Genomic DNA, 19,669 nt, shown 5'->3' on the forward strand with positions numbered 1-19,669 from the left:
TCTAACAATTTTTTCCTATGTCTACTTGTACCTACCCACGCACTATTGCTCTGTTTTTGGTAAATCACAAGGTATGTTTGTCTTCATATTTGCATTACATACAGTACTTACAGTATTGAAATGATGTGTTGCATACTGTGGCCAAATGGGGCACTGAAAATAAATATATTTTCATTTCGTTTTCTGTGCTTTTGAAGCTTTAAACAGGTGAGAATATGTGGCTAGGCTCATCTCATTTATCCTGCTGGGAGGTTTTCAAGAAACGATGGATTAGAACTTAGTTAGAACATAATGTCCCTTCTCGAACAAGTGAGATTGCTTTGGGAAAATCCCTATACCCGACTTGTGAAATTATCTACTTTGTTTGGCAGTCGTGTACATTGCACTTTATGAAACGGCAAGATATTTATAATATGGATCTTTCATTTGTAGCAGCATGAGCCTCACAGTAAGTCAGCTCCAGTTGTATGTAGATGGCCTGTTTTACAATGCTTAAAGGAGAAGGAAAGGCTAAGTCAATTGGGGGTGCCAAAATGTTAGGTTGATATGGTTGATGTTGCATTCTTAAAGCAAACATGGGTTATAATACTGCCATGTTATCATATCTAAAAATGTTAGGCCAGGGCTTCTCTGCATGCTGGGAAATCTCATGTTCTGTTCTTAGAAAAGACAGCTTGATTGGTTTGTGGGTTAAAATATGAGGCATGGCACTAGTTTATTGATTTCACTGGCCTCATTATTGCCCTCATACAGCCAGTTAATGCAATATAAAACTTAATATAGCATGGTAAACAAGAGAACGTGAAATCTTAAATCTTGAAATTGAGTGCTTTTTTTTTTCTTTGTGCAGAATAAAATATAAAACCTTGCTCGGTGGTTTTACATGCTGCTCCATTTATTTAATTTCTGGTTCATGGAAGGTAGGCAATTAGATGTACAGTAAGTCCCTGCATAATGGACTTTTGCTTATCTGTAAGCCAAAACAGCGGTAAAAGAGGGTGTTGTGTACATGGAGTTAAGGCAATATGCATTTTAATTACAAGTATAGTTGTAATGTTTGTATATAAAGGTATACATACTGTCCCTATAACTGTCCTTCATAATTTCACCATCTTGACTAACTGTATGCACCATATGGTTTAGAGGGAAGCAAAAGAAAGTATTGTTGAGAGGTTTTTTTTCCCTATCATTTGAAAATGTGTAGAAGGCCCCCAAAACAAAATGTTTTTAGAGCTCACTTTAACCCCCCGCCGCAAATCCCATGATTCTTTCCATGTTGATAGTCAGAAATTGATGGTATTTTTACTACAATTGTTTGTACTGCGGGGTTGCAGTGCCTTTATGTGTGTTGAGTTGCTCTGTAGGAGTTTGCTGTGGGCAAAAATAGAAACAGATTTATCTATAGTTTAACGAACATCCTCTGATTTACCTGTGATTTGGAGGATGTGTGTTGAGGTTCCCCTATTTCATTAAAAACAAAAAAAGCAACTGAAAGTAATGCTTGACACTATATCACCAGTCATAATTTAGAAAATGGAGTGGTTCTGCCTTCTCTGATAACATGAAAATCAGGTTCTGTGGTGTGGTAGTATTTTAATGCTGTTTTGGGGTGGATTTACTAACACAAGTGGTAAATTGCATCAGTGTAGTTGCGTATAGCAACAAGTTATGTCTTTGCTTTTATTTTATAACTCTTACGGTTGATTGGTTGCAATGGGCAATTAAGAACATATTGATTAAATCAGCCTCTTTATTGTTTGGGTGAGGATTGATTCATGTATGATGTCTCAGAATTACACTGTATCGGACTGATTTGATTAATATTTTAGGGGTAGCTTAAAAACAGATTTTGTGCACTGCTCGAAATTATTCAGAGGAGGGATAAATTAGCAATTGAGCAGATGAATATGGAGCAGAGGTTGTCGGACTTTTTCAATTGAAGACCCCCTTAGAGATTCAGCTTTTGGCAGGGCTTCCCTTATAACCAGGTTACAGTATATGAAAACATTAGTTTATTTGCCATTTTGCCATAGTTCCAAAAATATTTAGGGCAGCAAATGTTTTCCCCTCCAAATATAATCCAGATGATTTCTTAGTTGTAGGATGCCACCTGTTTGGTTCTTACCTGAACAGCCCAGTTTTAGGAAAGTCTGTCCGAGTGAAAACTGCCTGTCTGAATTTCCATAACCCCGCCCCTGACATCATAGACCCGCCCTGAAATGCCACCTGCTTTGTCCCTGATATCACCAGCCCCACCTCCTGCTTGGGCTTCCCCACAGCAAAAGGTGGCAACCCTACTTAGCTTGGCTTTCAGGAGTGCATTGTATAGCAAATAATCATTCTTCCCAAAGATTACCCTAACTGGCCTTCAGGGTAAGTCACTGCAATAGGCCCCAGGGGAGCAGCCACACAGTTGGGGAACCACTGAGCCAATGGAATGCTATTTAAAATGCAGGATTTGTTTAGACATGACATAACATTTCCTGTAACTGGGTGATCACAAGCATACACAAATTAGTTTAAATGCATGCTTAAGCATTAGTGATTTGCCCCCACTAAGCAAAAAATAGAAACAAAGCTGTAGAGTTTATTCATCTTTCGGCTACAGGGCCTAAGAAGAACAACTCTGCAGCCTATTTACTAATTGAATTTTTTCTGCAATAAACTCTAGAGAGCTGATTTTTTTTTAGTATCCCCTAAAGGCTTTTACTATAAAAACCCTTCCATCCCAATTCATCTGTAGTGAGCATGTAAATTGGTACAGAATAGACGCACGGTGGTTTAGAATAGGATAATGCTCCCAGAATTAAACGCTTCATTGAGACGATATGGAACCCAGAGTTCCGCAGGGACTATTAAGGGTGAAACCACACATTTCAAGCTCTACATTTTATCCTGAAATACCCACGGGAACCAATCTTTTTAATGCACTCAGTTCAGATCGGTGACATACTGTCTCAGATATAGTTACAGTGCCATTTAAAACTTTAAAGTGAAACCAAACTTTAAAACACTTTGCTCACACCCTTGCCCTCTGCCATTTAAACAGTATATTTCTTCATTAGCTTGCCATGCAGTGAATATTTGCTGTTGTTTTTTTTTTGTTTTGTTATGTTATCAACGTCAGCTTTTTTTTTTAGATGTTCTGTAGGGTTTCCATAACTGAAAAAAAAAAATGAAAATCCTTTACTACTGCAAAAAAATGAAGTGTCTAAGCCACATTTTGTGGCCGGATGGCTGTCACCATTTCCTACCCAGCCATAGATGCATGTGTACCTCAGTGTGCTGCATGCCAGTAAAATAGAAGCTGTGTGATGGCCTTTTTCCAGTGGTGCAGCAGGTCTGTGCTTTGTGGTGCTTTTGCTGAGGAAGAGGTAGGGAGCACAGTCATTGCTGTGTATCCATGTGATGTTTTCTCACCACACACCAGTGTATATTCTATACACACCTCTCTGACTTACTGCAGATTACTGTGAATAAAAGGAATGTCAGTGTGTGGTGATAGGGCAATAGCAGTATTGGGGAGCTCAGCTCTGTTCCAGTTATACACTATGTTAATATCTGACACAATGATTTGAATTATGCACATATGTGGACTAAATGTATATTTGTTAACACTTTTCTATGTATAAGAATTTTCAAGGACTGGTTGTCAGTATGCATATATGAGGTTAAATTGTTGTAATTAACCATGCTATCACTGGAGTAGGGAAGGTTTTCTCTATCCCCACCCATTTCACAACCTTTATAACTTGAACACTAAATGGTGCACCATTTTTCAATCTGGTCTGATGGTTTATCGACCAAGGCTGTCCATCTGGAGGTCATGGGCCAGATGTGGCTCTCCAAAGTCATTTTATGGTCCCCAGTCTGCTCAGAGGGTCCTTAAACTTCAATATATGTCAAAACAATTTTCATTTAATCTGTCCCTCCAGCTTGCTGTATGAGATATAATTGGCCCATTACATGCAATAGGATGGATAGCACTGGTATAGATATATGGCCAGCAACTCTCATTCTTTTAAATAATGTTTGTGAGGTCTTATATAATCTTGTGTGCAAATCTGACCAATAGTAGTGTGTCAGGCAAGAGGACTGCTGATTTTGCGTAACATTTCTGATCATTACTGATTCACTATTGTTGAAGTAAAGGAAACACCAATTTAGGCCTCTTCTTTGATTAGATATCTCTCTGTCCAGTTGATATCAGGTCTTGTGTTCAGCATGCCAGTGATGCATATTCAATACTGTTAGGGAAGCCTAGAGCTACTAGAGGTGGCAATAACTTCAGGGTTCCTCTGCACCAGTAGGTGCAAATGTGCTCGGTATGGAACAGGAGGCAGGAAGGAAAGTGAAGCGAAAATGCAAATATATAGATGTGCATGGCACTTTTAGGATGCCTTTAATAATGGGGTTTTATACATAACTGACTGCAGCAGTGCTTGTGGTCATAAATGACCCCTAGTAGATATCTAACAAAGAATTTTGATGCTCTTTTCTAAGTGGCGGGTGCGTAGTCACAGGCAGCATCTTTAATATTGTGTTTTAGTCTGCTATTAATGAATATCTATGGCGGCTTCCAGCCTGCAGCGCTCACTATGTCTGTCACTCACTCATATGGCTTCCACTACAGAGGAATGTGGTCAAACACTTTGGAAACTTGCATACTAGATAGATTGTCAGCAGTAAATTGTGACATAAACCCAAGACACACCAGGAAACACTTCACCCCCTTCAAGTACAACATGTAATTAAAACAGATTCGAAAATACACATCATACAAAAAATGTTTGTGCCTAAAAACATTTTGTGGTGTATAGAGATAAGTAGTTAAAAAAAAAAAAAAAAAAACTTTACAGCAGCCTTTTTATGCTGTATGACCAAAATACAAACTGGTCTTATAGGGCTAAAGGTACCTGTAGCATATGTAGTTTCCAATCATGTCAAGGACAAGAGGCCCCAGGGTGTGCTTTATGTCCCATTAGCCATTCCTGGGCTAATAAAAGCTGCCAACTCACCCCTTTCAGACTCAGTCAGCAGCTTATTCTACCATGTAAGGTTTTGAAAATCACATTGGTACGTACAGTCCTCTTTCGAGAGGTCTTCATAGGTCCCCAGTGTTCAGACAGCAGAGATTAATGATCCTATCTAAAATCCACTGTTTCCACTCCTGCAGGATTCTGATTCTGTAAGGCTGATGCCAGTATAGGGGCGGATTCTGGCCCTGCATTAGTCTTCTTCCTTGTTTGTATGTGGAACCATTGCTTCAGCCTGGGTGCTTGAGAAAAGAAAGCTACGAATACAGGTATGGGACCTGTTATCCAAAATTCTCAGGACCTGGGGTTTTCCGGATAAGGGATCTTTCCGTAATTTGGATCTCCACAACTTAAGTCTGCTAAAACTCATTTAAATATTGAATAAACCCAATAGGCTTGTTTGGCCCCCAATAAGGATTAATTATATATTAGTTGGGATCAAGTACAATGTTCTGTTTTATTAATACAGAGAAAAAGCAAATCATTTTTAAAAATTAGAATTATTTGCTTATAATGGAGTCTATGGAAGAAGGCCTTTCCGTAATTCGGAACTTTCTGGATAAGGGGTTTTCGGATAAGGGATCCCTTACCTGTAATAATGATTCTACTGAAGAGTCTAACAGCACTTACTGATAGCTAGGCAGGGTGCACAGTGCGAAAAAAAAAAAGGCGCACGACACCATGAATTTTGCACCCTCGATGATGGTAGTGCACCCTCCATCCTGCCCCTACCTGTCTTTAAGATATGCAAGTACAAAGCCCTAAACTTGCTTCTCTGCACCTTGCATCAGAGTTTGAATCCAAAGTGAGATCCAGAGTGTAGCTTGATCCCAGACACAAGTCCTTCTTGAATGAGCACTAAGATACCTAATTTGTGACCCATAGCGCACTAGCAGTTGCATCTAGGGTCATGGCAAATGATTCCTTCAATCTGCAGCTGTATAAAATCAGATTCTGTTTAATAACAGAAAACTGACTTTTTTTTCTGTCCCTTTAAAACAAAAAAAGAAATAAACTCTTTCACTGCAAAAACAGTGTGCCATTTTATCTGTTTTGGTGATTGTGTCATATTTACTTCCTAAAACCTCCAATGCATAAAGAGGGTAAAACCAAATGCATTTAGTTTTTAGTCCGAAGGGTAAGGCAAATTGACCCACCCTTGCATTCTTTATCCAAGCCACGAGGAAATGTTTAGCTGCCAGTCTGCAACAATAAAATTATTTTTGCAGTTAGTGGGGACTGGTCAGCTTTACACTATATGCTTTTTTTTTTTTTTTTTTTTAATTACTGATTAATTGGCTCTTTTTGGTCAGCCATATAGAAATGGTAGCATTGCTATTTTCTTTGAATATTTAGGGTGAAGATTCACAGAGCTACTTAGAAGCAGCTAATTGTCACGGCTACTAAACGTTAGAAAATACCCTGCCATAGACAGTACTGAGAATTACCTCTGCTAATACACGTGTAGAGACTGTTATCAGTATTTTGGGAAAATTGCGGTGCCGCGTATGCCATCCCTCCGGAGATTTACATTCTCGCCGGTGGGATGGCATTTTGGGGAGATTAGTCGCCCGCAACATGGGAGATTTGTCGCGGGCGACTAATCTCCCCGTGTGCCACAGCCCTTAGGGCAGTGGCCATAATGTAAATCGCCGGTGGGATGGCATACATGTCGCTTTGATGACGCATATGCCATCCCACTGGCAATTTACATTTCTGCTGGTGGGGTGCCATTTCGGGGAGACTAGTCGCCCGCGCTAGTGAAGATTTATCATGGGCACTAATCTCCCCATGTGCCACTGCCCTTATAGGTAGAATGAAATCTGATGACCTGAGCTGGCAAATGTACCATCTGCTCTGGCCCAGAGCTCTGTGTGCCTACTCTTTCACCCACTCCCTGTGTCCAGATTATTCTTTTGGTTCATTGCTATATCTGTCTTGACCTGTTTGTGGCCACCTCAAGTTTTATTTCATAAACTGTGATTTCCTTATAGATAAAAATTAAGATTACACCTAATTGTTTGTGCAAGGCCAGCACAATTTTTTGAAATGATGTACAGTGTACTGAAATGTACAGTGCCACATCACCAGATTAGACAACTATCAACTGATTATTTGTGGGCAATTACTGCTTGGTTTGCAACTGTGGGACATTGGTCTGAAAAGAGGAAGCAACATCCAGTCCCTTTCTGAAACCACTTTAAATCTTCACTTGTAGCCCTAACCCAAATGTAGTGTATAGTACATATGTACTGTATTCTATTGTATGCATTGATGTGAGGTCAGACAGGAGCCCATTTCCAGGAATACATTTTTTTTGTGGCAGATAACATTTGCAAAGGGTCCAACAGCCGTTTAATTAACTATTAAAGCCTAGAATCATGTTAGAGGGGAAGTGTGAGTGGCAACTCTTAACAGAAGATAACGGAGAAGTTTATCATTGTCCCCTGATCTGCGGTTAAAAGAGAGAACTTCCCCTTTAACCCACCCCCCCAAACACTAACACACACACACAGAATCTCAGTTTCACACGCCAACTGCTGCCTCGGTTGCCAGCTTACACATCTGTACCCAGCCCTCACAGAAGCAGCAAGGACAAAAGAACTCAGACTTGGCGTTTGACCAAGAGAATCTGATCCCTTGCACTTTAATTACGAAAGCAGAGCCTGTGGCTTGCAGCAGAGTGAAGGATTGGAGTAAAGTTGTACAGTGAAGGTGGAGCTTTAAGAGAACTTCCTCGTTTCCGTTGAGCAGGGGGAAAACCTCGCAGCACTGGGCTTGGTGAGATGGCTGGGGGGCTGGCAAAAGTAATGTGATGTCTCCGCTTTCGGCAGTGTATCATACACTGGGTATGTACTGGGCTGTGTGCATAATGTACTTGTTTATATGCCATGGGCTGTAGAAGGGTTGCTAACACCTTCCCAAACACCGATGCTCAATTTGTGCCCTGCCATTTCTTGCTAAACTTCAAGACTCATTGTGAGGATGCTGGGAGTTGTAGTGCAATAGCATGTGGTGAGCTCTCATCCTGCCAGCTAGTTCTGTTTTTGGTTCTGAAACCCTAGTCTGCAAGCTGCCATTGTTGTGATTCTTGTCTATAACAGCTCTAGGCATAATGTTTTACATATTCTATTATGTGTCGTGTTTACTTGGTGTACAAAGCAGCACGGCTGTGTAGCCAAGCTTGGCAAATCATAAGTACTCCAGAACATCTTGGTGCTTGTTTACAGAATAGAGTGGTGTCCATCTTCTTTGAACTTGAATTGAAGGAAGTGTATTGGTTTTTTATTACTGCCCACCAGGGAATAACATGGTCACTACAGTTTTCTTTACACTGGGGACACATTGCTAGTTTAAGTTTAACATTTTAACCCTCCATCACTGTCAGTGGATGATGGTGATAATAAGATAACAATAAAATCATATATTCAATACATGGTTAAGAATGTTGCAAACTTGAAACCCAAATTAAGGAACACTGATGTCAAAGTTCCTTTGCATTGTTAGTATATACCACACACATTAAAGGTTAATCTTTTTTATTTTTGTGACGTTGCCATTAGGGTAATGCCACATGGGGGTGATTATTTGCATTCGCAGACCAAGAATCAGCCCCTTTGCTGACATTGCCATGGAGTGGATTTTGGCACTGAAGTCCGCTCGGTTTGCCTTCACCCGGGCAGGAGTAGTAGCTCCAGGTGCAGGCACAAGGGAAGGCAGATGTCAGCATAGGGGCTGATTCTTTGCTGCTTCGCAGGCCGAAAGTCAGCCCTATGTGGCATTATCCTTACCCCTGCAGATGCCTTGTGGCAGGTAGAGCTAGTGACACCTTGGGATAAAGCATTGATCACACCATAACAGTGTAAACTGTAAATATGTACATTAGCTAGTAGTGTAATAATGGTAATCTAATACCCTATTGTACAGAAATTAAGATTCCTCCAGAATCCCTGAACTGTCTGTTGGCCACACATCAGGAGAAATGATGGATCATATACAGCTTAACTAAACATGGAAAGCCTAATGGAGGTAGAATTCACCTAGTTGAATATATGACTGCCTTTAGTTGCAAAAACAATAATATGACGTGATTATCCTGTTTATAATCACTTAATGGATTTTCACAATAAAACAGTCGTGTAAATTTGGCTGCATATGCATTTATACTCTTTTCTAGCATAATTAAATTATGTTTTCTTAAGATATAAAAAAAGAATGTAACTTTAATGTTAATATTACTTTTTTTATTTAGGTACTCAGTGATGTGACCACAGGCTAAATATTCCCATGATCCTCTGCCATTTCCCATCATTACATGTTAAGAAAGTGCAAGAAAACATCTGTTTGCACTTAGAAGATGTCTGGATCTACTCAGCAAGCCACACAGAGCCGAAGGACAGGAGAGGCTCGCTATCCTCCCCATGCTATGGCCTATCCAATACAGTTGTCTCGTGCGCACACGGTAAGACAAATTTGAAACCAACAACACTTAACTCCCACTCAAAGGTCTCACTGGCTTTCTAGACAAACACGTTCAAATGTAAACTATGGTGAAAATACAAACTGTTCCTATACAGGAGTGTTTACAAATATGTAAAAAGTGGTCATAAGTTGATGTATTCACAGCAAGGTTAGGGCTTGGATGCATGCAGCAATCAGTAGTCTTTGTGGTGTTGTGAAAGTGATTTACTGTCATAACCTGAGCTTGGCTGTAATGTAGTCAAAACAACCAACCACGCCCTTTAATAAAAGAATAGAATTTTTAGCAATAGAGGTGTTGCAATTGGATAAAACATTTTACTCAGATTGCTAACATGCATTCAATCCACCCCATGTGTGCAGTGATAGGTGGGTGCCAGCAATAGAAATGGGCCCATTTTTCACCAGTGTGGTTTTCCCCCAACGTAATAATACCTTGTGGTGTGTTGCTCCAGCACCCTCTTAGTGCCCATTCCATAAAGCTATAATGGTCATCAAAATGTTACGATAGAAAATGACTAATAACCATAATGATCAATGTGCCATTTCTGTAACACTTATTATCAATGAGGCTTAATAGGGCATACAAACAGGGTACCCAGCACAAAACCCAAAACAATGAAACCAATTAAAAATGTACTTTTCAAAGGAGAGCCATTGTAAGTACAAACTATTACTCACATGCTTATGTCATGTCTGATGGAAGTGTTTTTACTTGTGGTATTTCCAGGACAGCAGAGAGCCAGTGATGTAATATTCTACTTGCTACAAAAAAATATCTATTGTTGTTACATTAGCATTTGCTTGATTACCAAAGTAACTCACGTCATACTTTCTTTGGAATCATTTTGCTGCAGTGATGACCAGGCCTGGTGATGTTTGCTGAGACCCACTTATTGCATTAGTGTGGGGGGCTGCCCATTAGCGATTAGTGTATCATTACAATAACACCTGTTATTATTATCTGCTTTTTTTATTACAATTTTGCTTTTGTTTCTGAATGGACTATTTGATGGTGTTTGCACAAGATAAGTCCTAGGCCACAAGAAAAAGTTTAAAGCAGTTTTAATTTAACCAAAACCAGAACTGCCCAAAGTGAAGTAAAGTGTGCTGGGAACTGTATGTGGCTAGTTCCCTCCTTTATTCAGCTGCAAATGTAAAAATATATAGTAAACAATTAAATCCAGCTTCTTGTGGGTAAGATGATTACTTATCATATATCTAATAAAGCTAGCAAGTGCAGCTATTGTCTGCTGAGGGAGGTGCTTTCAATTATGGGCCTTTATTTTTTATGTATCTCTCTTAGTGCATCACAGGGCATAGATGTAAATGTGTCTGTCCCTTGTGACGCCCAGCTGCTGGAAACAAGGGCCCCCATGCACGTTATTAGCTACTTCCCGGATGTGCTTAGGCCAATCATTTTATCAGTGATTCAGAGTAAATAAAATTGAAAATGTCATACTTCTTCACAATATGTAATCTGCAGGCCCTAATAAACCTGTTTCTTAGGCTGTTACTTACTAGTAGTCCCTAGTGGGAAGCCTCTGTTTTCCCCAGAAAATGTACAGGTCATCTTAACACCCCATTGTATCGTAGCCTTAAAGGGAATGGCACCGCTGGTTTTGTGTAACCAGAGGAAAAAATAAGCTCCAGATTGCTTGGGATTGACCTAGATTGCATCCATTTATAAATAATAGATACCTTACCAGCTATCAGGAGAAACCGGTGACATAGTAGCACACATCACATAAGTAAAAAATTGCTTTCAGATATGTCTGTTCTTGTATTTACCATTGCTTTTACTACTAAAACATCTGTAATGGCACACAGGTTATTTTATGTGATCTGCTGCCTTCTACACCTTGTATGTGTGTGTGTGCATTGACAGGCAGGAGATCAGCCTGTCAGGACACAGACAGAGTGGATTTCAGCACAGAAATTTTTTTGCTGCGAAATCAACTTAGTGTGTGCTCATTCTGTGCCTTTCAGCGCACATTCATACAAGGTGCAGAAGTTTGGCTTTGATTGGCAGCAGAGAAAATGAGCTGTCTGCTATTAGCCTTAAGGCTGCCATACACGGGCTGATTCTAGCTACCAAAATCTGTCTCTTATTGGGCAGGTTTAAAAATCAGTCGGATCTGGGACCACATCGGCTCGTTGATGCGGTCCCCGAACCAACCAACACCGATGGGGATTTTATCAAGGAGTTTCACTGACAGAAAACCCTTTGAAAGTTGCAGTTCTGCAAGCTTAGATGTTTTTTATTTCAGAGTGCTGGAATAGTTGACCATCCCTGCCCTTATAACTTAGTAAGGATCCAACATGGTTGCACTTTACTGCTCCATGAAAGCACATGTGGGAGGAAATGCTTGGCTGTTTATACACATACACTGAGCTGCTCTCAAGTTAGAAACTACAGGAGGGGAAGTGATGCTTTTCTCATTTGCACTTTGTGTATATTTTGGGTTTCCTGTTCTTGGCAACCCGCAACAGACAGTTTAATAGAGACCACATCTATGATCCGAACGATTATCCTTCTGCAACAATTTTAAAGGGGCGGCATCTGTGCTGCACATAAGCAGAAATCTTCCACACCGATCCTTCTTTTTTTTCTTTTTTAATCTTAATCCTCTACCTAAAGCATAACCAATTTTTGTATAAACTGTGTCCCAGTTCATAAAAATGACTCTAGGGGTTTTAGAGAGGTTTTAACATCACCTTTAGTTCTCAAAACATGTCAAGGAACAACCGGCATTGCAAGCTATCAGTGTTATAATATCGCTTATTTTTATTAATGCATTAAGACAAAGTCATAATGCATTGTCCTGGGTTATGAAAATGCTACGTTCTGGACCAGTACATGCCAGCTGGCTAATATAGATGGCTTTCTTAAAAAGCAGTTCTTAAAGGCAAATGATAGGTGCTGTACTTAACCAACAGACAATGTATATCATATTTAAAGAATTTTATCATATCAGAATATGTGTAACAATAAGTATTGTAGCTTATGAGGAAGGGTACCAAAGCCTCTTATGCATATGCACCAGTCGGACCAGAGAGTTGACTGGTGAGAGAAGGAGTGCCTAGGGCAGCGCCAGGCAGATAGATAACAGCAATGAACATAAAAATGTCCAGTTGTGATTGTAACTGGAGGAAGTGTGGTTGTACATGTGAACAAGCATGACTGCTAATTTGGAGGAAGAGAAGTCTAAGTGATTGCCCACTTCGAAGAGCAAAATGGGGACTGAAGCAGAAGTAAAGCTTTGGGCTCCAAACTGTGGAAATCTTGGGCTAGAATCTATCACTTCACAATTCAACATGCATTGCACTATGAATCTAAGGGACATTAGGAAATGGTTTTCCCAGGTTTTCTTTCAATCTGTGGAATCTGGGATGTTTTTGTAAAAAATAAAACAAAAATAAAAATTTATATCTGTAAATTTTTCTACCACCTTTTCTAAATAAGCCTAACTGAATGAGTGCATCAAAAATGGGGGTATATTTTCCCTTTAAGGCCAATGGCACACAAAGATTTTTGTCAGCTCAGGAAATGTGCACTACTTGCAGAAGACAAGTCTTCTGATAATACCTTGCCATCCAGATACAAATCACCCTGGGAGCCATTTCCCTAAGAGTTACACATACCATTAAACTGGTTATATTGAATATCTAACAATAAGGCTATTGAGGAATTGCCTGCAATGAGCTATCATAACTGGTATAAAATACAAGTAACATCAAGGTGACATCAAATATAAACAGAATAAAGGAGATAGAATAAATGATATTTGTTTGGGATTTGTGGCTGATAGCACATGTAGTCTCTTTAGTTTCCTACAATGCAGAATTTGGGGTAATACAACTCCAGTCTCGCTGCAAGATTGAAACTGTAAGGCTGCCGGAGCAGATTATTCCTGTTTTATTGGAATGAACATTAAATCTGAAGCTGCCGACTTCCAAACAGCATTACCAGTGCATTAAATGTGCATTTGATTACTGCAATTGTTTTAAACAGCTTTTCCCCTGTAATTGTGTTTGTATTCTGTGCCGTGCCCTGTGGTTCTGTAGAAATCGCCTCCAATTTGTTATGCGCAATTCAACTGATAAAATCAGACTTGTGAAAAAGCATTTTTCCAGGGATAAAAAGTGTGAAAAATGTTGCATTATGTGTGCCAGAGGAATATTTATCAAACTGCTTCTATCTGTCTGTATTAGATAGATTGGGCATGTGTTTGCAGCTTTCATTGTGGGAAGTGGAAGTTTTATTCAACCAGTCAACTCAGCACTAGATCTTTATGTGTAGGAAGGGGCAATGCCACCCCCTGTGCTTACATTTCAGAGCTGTGCAGCAGATCATGGTAGGGCCTCTTCATTAGTGCAGTAAGCACCTTTGCATTCTCTACACTAGAAGAGCTGAAATTCCAATTTAATAAAAACTAATTTCAGCTCAGAGGTTTACAGGATCATTAAAAAGCCCCTTTTTACCAATCCTGTAAACCTGCAGAGCAGGCCCAGACTGGCAATCTGTGAATTCTGGCAAATACCAGAGGGGCTGCTGTAAGATGCCATAGACAGTCACTACAGTATTTATGCACCTGTGGGGGGGCTGTTTGGGCCTCTGTGTACATGAAATGCCAGGGTTAATTTTGAATCAATCTCTGGACCTGCTGCAGGGTGCTGCCACTTGAGGCAAGATTCTCACTGTGCCTTATGGTAGCAGTGCCCTTGACTTCAGGCATATATACAAAATATAATGCATACTTATAATGCTAACTGGACAGTATTTTACAAGCCTGGCTAGTAAAAATGATGCTTGATTATAATTTCATTCATAGAGAAAATACAGGAAGGTCTGTTTTAAGTACAGCTGGTGCAACTGGTGTGTTTGCCTCAGAAATACTACTATAGTTTATATAAATACCCTGCTGTGTAGCCATGGGGGCAGCCATTCAAAGTAGAAAAGGCACAGATTACATAGCAGATTACAGTTAAACTATTATATTCTTCCGAGCTTTTCTGTTATCTGCTAAGTAACCTGTGCCTTTTCCCCTATGAATGGCTGCCTCGTGGCTACACAGCAGGGTATTTATATAAATAATAGTAGCCTTACTGTAGTAAACACACCAGTGTTACCAGTGCAGTGCAACAGTGCATTATATTTTAATTACTTTAAAACAATTTCATTTTTTGGTGTTACTGTTCCAGTGCTGTAGATGATGTTGTGTAATATGAATAGGATTTTTTGGAAATTAATGGTGGTGTGACAGCGATCATGTTATCTTCAGAATAGCCTTGACACACAGCTTTGTCACTTGTCAAAGTGAAATCTTTCCTATTCAATCAATAAAAATGTTCAAGGTCAAGAAAAGATGACTTTGAAGTTATGACCAAGTGCAGTCGTGTGTGAGTGCTGTTTTGATGAAGGAATTTTCAGCCTTCCTAATGTATTGCTTTTACAGCCAATTGATCAGTCTCTTGGGGACCTTGCATTGCTCTATGCTAATATTCTGTCACTTTCTTTCTCACTTTAATTTCAGTGTTATGGAGGCTGATGTTTAGATCATGTACATCCTAGGCACAATTTGCCTCCTCTTCTTCTGTGATTAATGCTTTATTTATTTGAGCTGTTGGTTTAATCCCTAGTGACAGATGTGTTCTTATATTAGAATGTTAAAATCATCATCCCTAAGCAATATATTCTGTACCGATACGTGACTTCACACTGAAGGGGCAAGTAGCAGAGCAAATCCATTTTTATGTAATAAATGGGAGCTGCTGCAATTATGGATCTACTGAGTCCAGAAATAATACTGCAAAGGATGTATCTAGAGCTCAGAAAAACATTCCTTCCGTCTTCCCCCATATTATTCTCAAGTGTGTGCACGTTTTTTGTGTAAATAACAATGAGTAGACAAAAGAAAATCTCATCCCAAATTAACAAAGCAATTAAGAAAGAACAAATGACTTATGTTTCAAATACACAGGACAGGTCAAGTCATCACCTGCGTTAATAGATGAGCTTCTAAGGCCTATGGCACACAAAAGGTCCTGTGTGTAAGTGGGGATCACTGCTGTATCTAGGACGTGTTTTTAATGAACTGTTCGGGTTGCCACCTACCCGGCTTTTTGGCTATATGTGCAAAACATTATTTTGTGCACACATTTTAAACTTGTGTGCACATTTTTAAAAACTGTGCTCAGGTCAGAATAATACAAAATTTTGTGTGAGTGCCACAATTTGTTCTGTGCGCTGGCCTCAAATTTTGTGTGCACACAGCTTAGAGGGAACATTGCTTTTTCCTCCCCCGTGATGTCACCGCCTCCCTCCCTGCTCTGACTCCAAGCAGACAGAAGATGGCAACCCTATGAACTGTACATGTGGGATTATTTACTGTGGGCAAATTTGTATTAGTGCAGTAACCTCTGGCAATCATATTTTTTCTTTCATTATTCTACCTACAAATAGTAGAACAAAGCTAATAGCCAACTGGTTGCAGTTATTCCCAGTTTTTAATGAGCCTGTCTTCTATATCTATCTATCTGTCTGTCTATCTAACTTACCTGTGGGTCAGTCTGTATATAATGGATAAATATAAACCTTTCTCCTATTTTTTAACTGGGAGGGGAAATATTCATTTTCCAAATGAATATATTAGCTATCAGGGCTTGTTTTTTTGTTAACGGATATATGTATGTGTCCCTGAGCAGGCAAATCTCAGAGGCTGGACTGACATTGCACCACTGGTTTTCAGTTGTTAAATTAGCCCTAACTACTGTGTAGCATTAAGCTTGCAAAATCCATTAGTTCCCATAGGGCAAAAACTCTGTGCTATGTGTCAAAATAACAGTCAGGAATAATACTTTAACTACATTTAATGGAATGGTGACAGTGCCAAAATGGATGATAATGCTTGTTCCTCTGCCCTTTTTCACTACTTAACTGAGTGGAGACAAATATAACCGATGTATGGCACTCATGGCAATCTCCTGTTGGGAGCTATATTCATCACATTACAGTGTCCAGCTACACACACTAGAGAAAGGAGCAGCTGTAGGATTTGTAAAATAAATGCACCCCTCCAAGTTATAAGTATAGTAGGTATCCCTCAGGCAGAACAGAATATTGACAGAGGACAAGGGCAGTTAGTGATAACCAGGTTATTGTAGGGGAAAATCTATATATATATTTTATATTGAGTGTGCCACAAGTGTAAAAGGTGTTACCGAATAAGTCCTTGGTGCTTACAGATGTAATCAGTTATGAAATAAGGTTTAATTATACATAGTGCTCATTAAAAAGTATGCATTATAAGTAATAATTTAATTGATAGTTGACAGCTTGGAGTTCCATGACCTGTGTAAAAGCACTCAGATTGTATAATCATGGAAATACTTGGCAGTTGCTAATATCCTTTATCTTACTACTTTGGCTACATTCTTTTCAGTGTATGTATATCTGCATGTAAATAGGCATCTGTATAACTCATCAGATATATACAGGCCAACAAATTCAGCTCATGCATTGTGTTTGGTGTGTTTAGCAGGTTTTATTGTAATATATTTTTGGTATCAGTGCTGAACTTGCTGGAAATATGCTAATGCATGCTGATTAGGCTCTATTGTGTGTGCTGCATTGTGCCTTGATTTTTAATTGTCCATTAGTGCTGTACTCATAGCAGTGTCTTTGTGTTTTCTGTTATGCTATTATTGCATCTTGCACTACATGAAACTAGTTTCTGTGTGCCAATACACGCCATGCCAGGAGACCTCTCCAGTTATACTAGTGACAGCTTCCCATATGTGGACCCACAATAACCTGAATTTTGGTTGAAATTTGTTTGGCTTCCAAAAGTATTACAGTGGTCATATTAGCAAATAAATTTTGAATAACAAGTCTGTGCATCCTTTGGCTTTTGGAATTTTGGGAGTTTTAGTTCAACCTAGCTTAGACATCCCTGATTTAATGCACATTTGTCATAACCATTTCCATGGCAGTAAGGGAGGGGGCAAATACGACAAGGGAGCACTATAACAGCCTTTAGGAAACCAGTGTGAGTGTTCCAGGTGTCAGGAAATGCTGACTAGAGGAATACTGATTAGCAAGAATGCTTGCCAAATGAAACACTGGCCCTTTCTAAATAAAGCATGTTATTTCTCAGGTTACTGTACAAGGGGGAGTATTGTGTGTGCTTATGTGTGTATATAATGTACATGGGCCTGGAGATGGGCCTGCACTTTTCAAGAAACTGGAAACATTTCAGAATGTTGGTAGAAATGCCATTTTGCCTCAGATTAGTCTTTGCCCCTTATAAAAATCTGAAACAGTCTCTTGGGCATTTTATTGCGATTCTCCTAGGGAATAATCATGCTTCTATTTCTTAGTAAAGAGACCCATATGGCAAGTGAACCCTTGAACATGATTAATAAGATTTTGTCATATAGCGTTACATCAGAAATTCCATTCTTTCTGTTCTTCAACCAAAACAAACGCTTTTCCTCAAATCCATGTTTCATTTTAATGAGAGAGCTGATTGTAACACTCCCAGGTCTGTATGTAAAATGCTCTGTGCCGTGACACACCATGTTGTGTACTAGGCAGTGTAAGAAGTTTACCAGCTGGCCTAGGGAAGAATTTCTCTTTCACAACTGCCCAAAGATTAACAGGGATGTAAACCTAAAAACATTTTTGTCTAACAAAATTTAATTCTTTAATTATAGTGTAATTCCTATTAAAAGCAGTGTCTGTCCCTTGATATTTTTTTCCAAACTACAAGTTTTGCCTGTTTAAACAATATCTTTTATTGGATTTACAACCCCTTTAAACACAATCGAAGAACTGGTTCAAATTAATATTGCTTGGCCATGCTGCCAGGCTCTGAGTATAATGCTGTTTTGTGTTTATTTGCTACGGGTGAAGATTTTCACCCATCAAAAGGCTACTTAGTAAGTTTAAGGATTCCAGTAGAATACCAACTTTGTAATAGGCATTTATTGTTGGAAAGTGGGATATAACTGGAAGCCAGAATACATGGTGCCTAAGAGTGACTTCACGTTTAGGCACTAAGTACGCTTTATTCCAGATTGCTCACAGAGCCCAAAGAAGAGCACATAGCTATGACTAACTTAATTTTGGCAGATTCAGGTCGGGTGTAGCCAATCAGGGGTAGCAAAACATTAATTCATGTCTCTTACAATCCCTAAACTTGCTGTGATATATTTTCATCCCCAATAAGGGGATCATTTAACAGGCTGTCCTGTTGTCTGGGATGGGGGGGTGGTCTCAAGTTTGCCCACATCTAGTAACCAGTAATCAGGTGCTTCCTGCTGGTTGCTATGGTTTAATGGACTAGCAAAACGAAGACAAATTATTAAATTACAGTATTTTTTAGTACTTTAATGCGTTGGACATTGTTTGTATGCTGTATTATATGATTAGATTTTGTATTAATAACCTCAACTGCCCTGAATTAGATTATAGCAGAAATATCAGTCTATGGCCCTCCAGCTTTTGTTTAGTTACAACTTTACTGTTGGTTGAGGGCTACAAGGTGTAATGCTGCAACACTTGAAGGGCCACTGGATGTGCACCATTGTGGTAGAATACAAAATTGCTTAAGAACACTTTAATTTTTGTTTCAGGATGCCAACCTCTTGGAGTACCAGCACCACCCCCGTGATTACAGCTCCCACCTAGGCCATGGCTCCGTTCTCTTGACACAAAGAAGGCGGCCCTCACTGCTGTCTGAATTCCAGCCAGGAAATGAAAGGTATGCATGAAATACAAAGCGTAGGCCAGATCTTTGTGGGGTTTTTTTGTATTTTGCATATTTTTTATTGCAGAATAGTGTTTTAGGAACAACTGCATATTATATGGGATATGTAAATGAGTATCCCACAACAAATAAAACGGTTTGCATAAACCAGTTCCTCTCTGGCATATTATGGGACCCTTATAACACTTCAGAATCTCCTCACGCATGCACAGGTGAAAAAGACAGTTTGCCCAGCTACTTGCTGATCCATTGATAACTGCTGTGAGAACATCCTTAAAATGTGGGAAACCTCAAAGTGTAGGAACGTTCTTCTGCTTTCCCATTGGTAAAGTAACCATGATACCAGAATAGCACAGAAGTAATGATGCTATATGTTTCTCC

The 19,669-nt window shown here is 39.4% G+C and overlaps 1 protein-coding gene across 18 annotated transcripts in view; it reads left to right on the top strand.

Annotated features, from left to right (window-relative positions):
• ncor2 (nuclear receptor corepressor 2) overlaps positions 1-19,669 on the top strand; it is a 225,847-nt gene that overhangs the window by 51,550 nt on the left and 154,628 nt on the right. For 17 of the 18 annotated variants that reach the window (XM_012969087.3, XM_012969081.3, XM_012969148.3 and 14 more), the window contains 2 exons: positions 9,289-9,498; positions 19,155-19,282. In XM_012969087.3, coding sequence (XP_012824541.2) covers positions 9,394-9,498; positions 19,155-19,282 — 233 coding nt within the window. In that variant the 5' untranslated portion in view covers positions 9,289-9,393. Of the gene's footprint in view, positions 1-7,803; positions 7,886-9,288; positions 9,499-19,154; positions 19,283-19,669 lie in introns of those variants that run through there. The other variant, XM_012969095.3, reaches the window with a different exon arrangement.

Source organism: Xenopus tropicalis, chromosome 1 (genome assembly GCF_000004195.4).
Source record: "Xenopus tropicalis strain Nigerian chromosome 1, UCB_Xtro_10.0, whole genome shotgun sequence".
NCBI lineage: Eukaryota > Metazoa > Chordata > Amphibia > Anura > Pipidae > Xenopus > Xenopus tropicalis.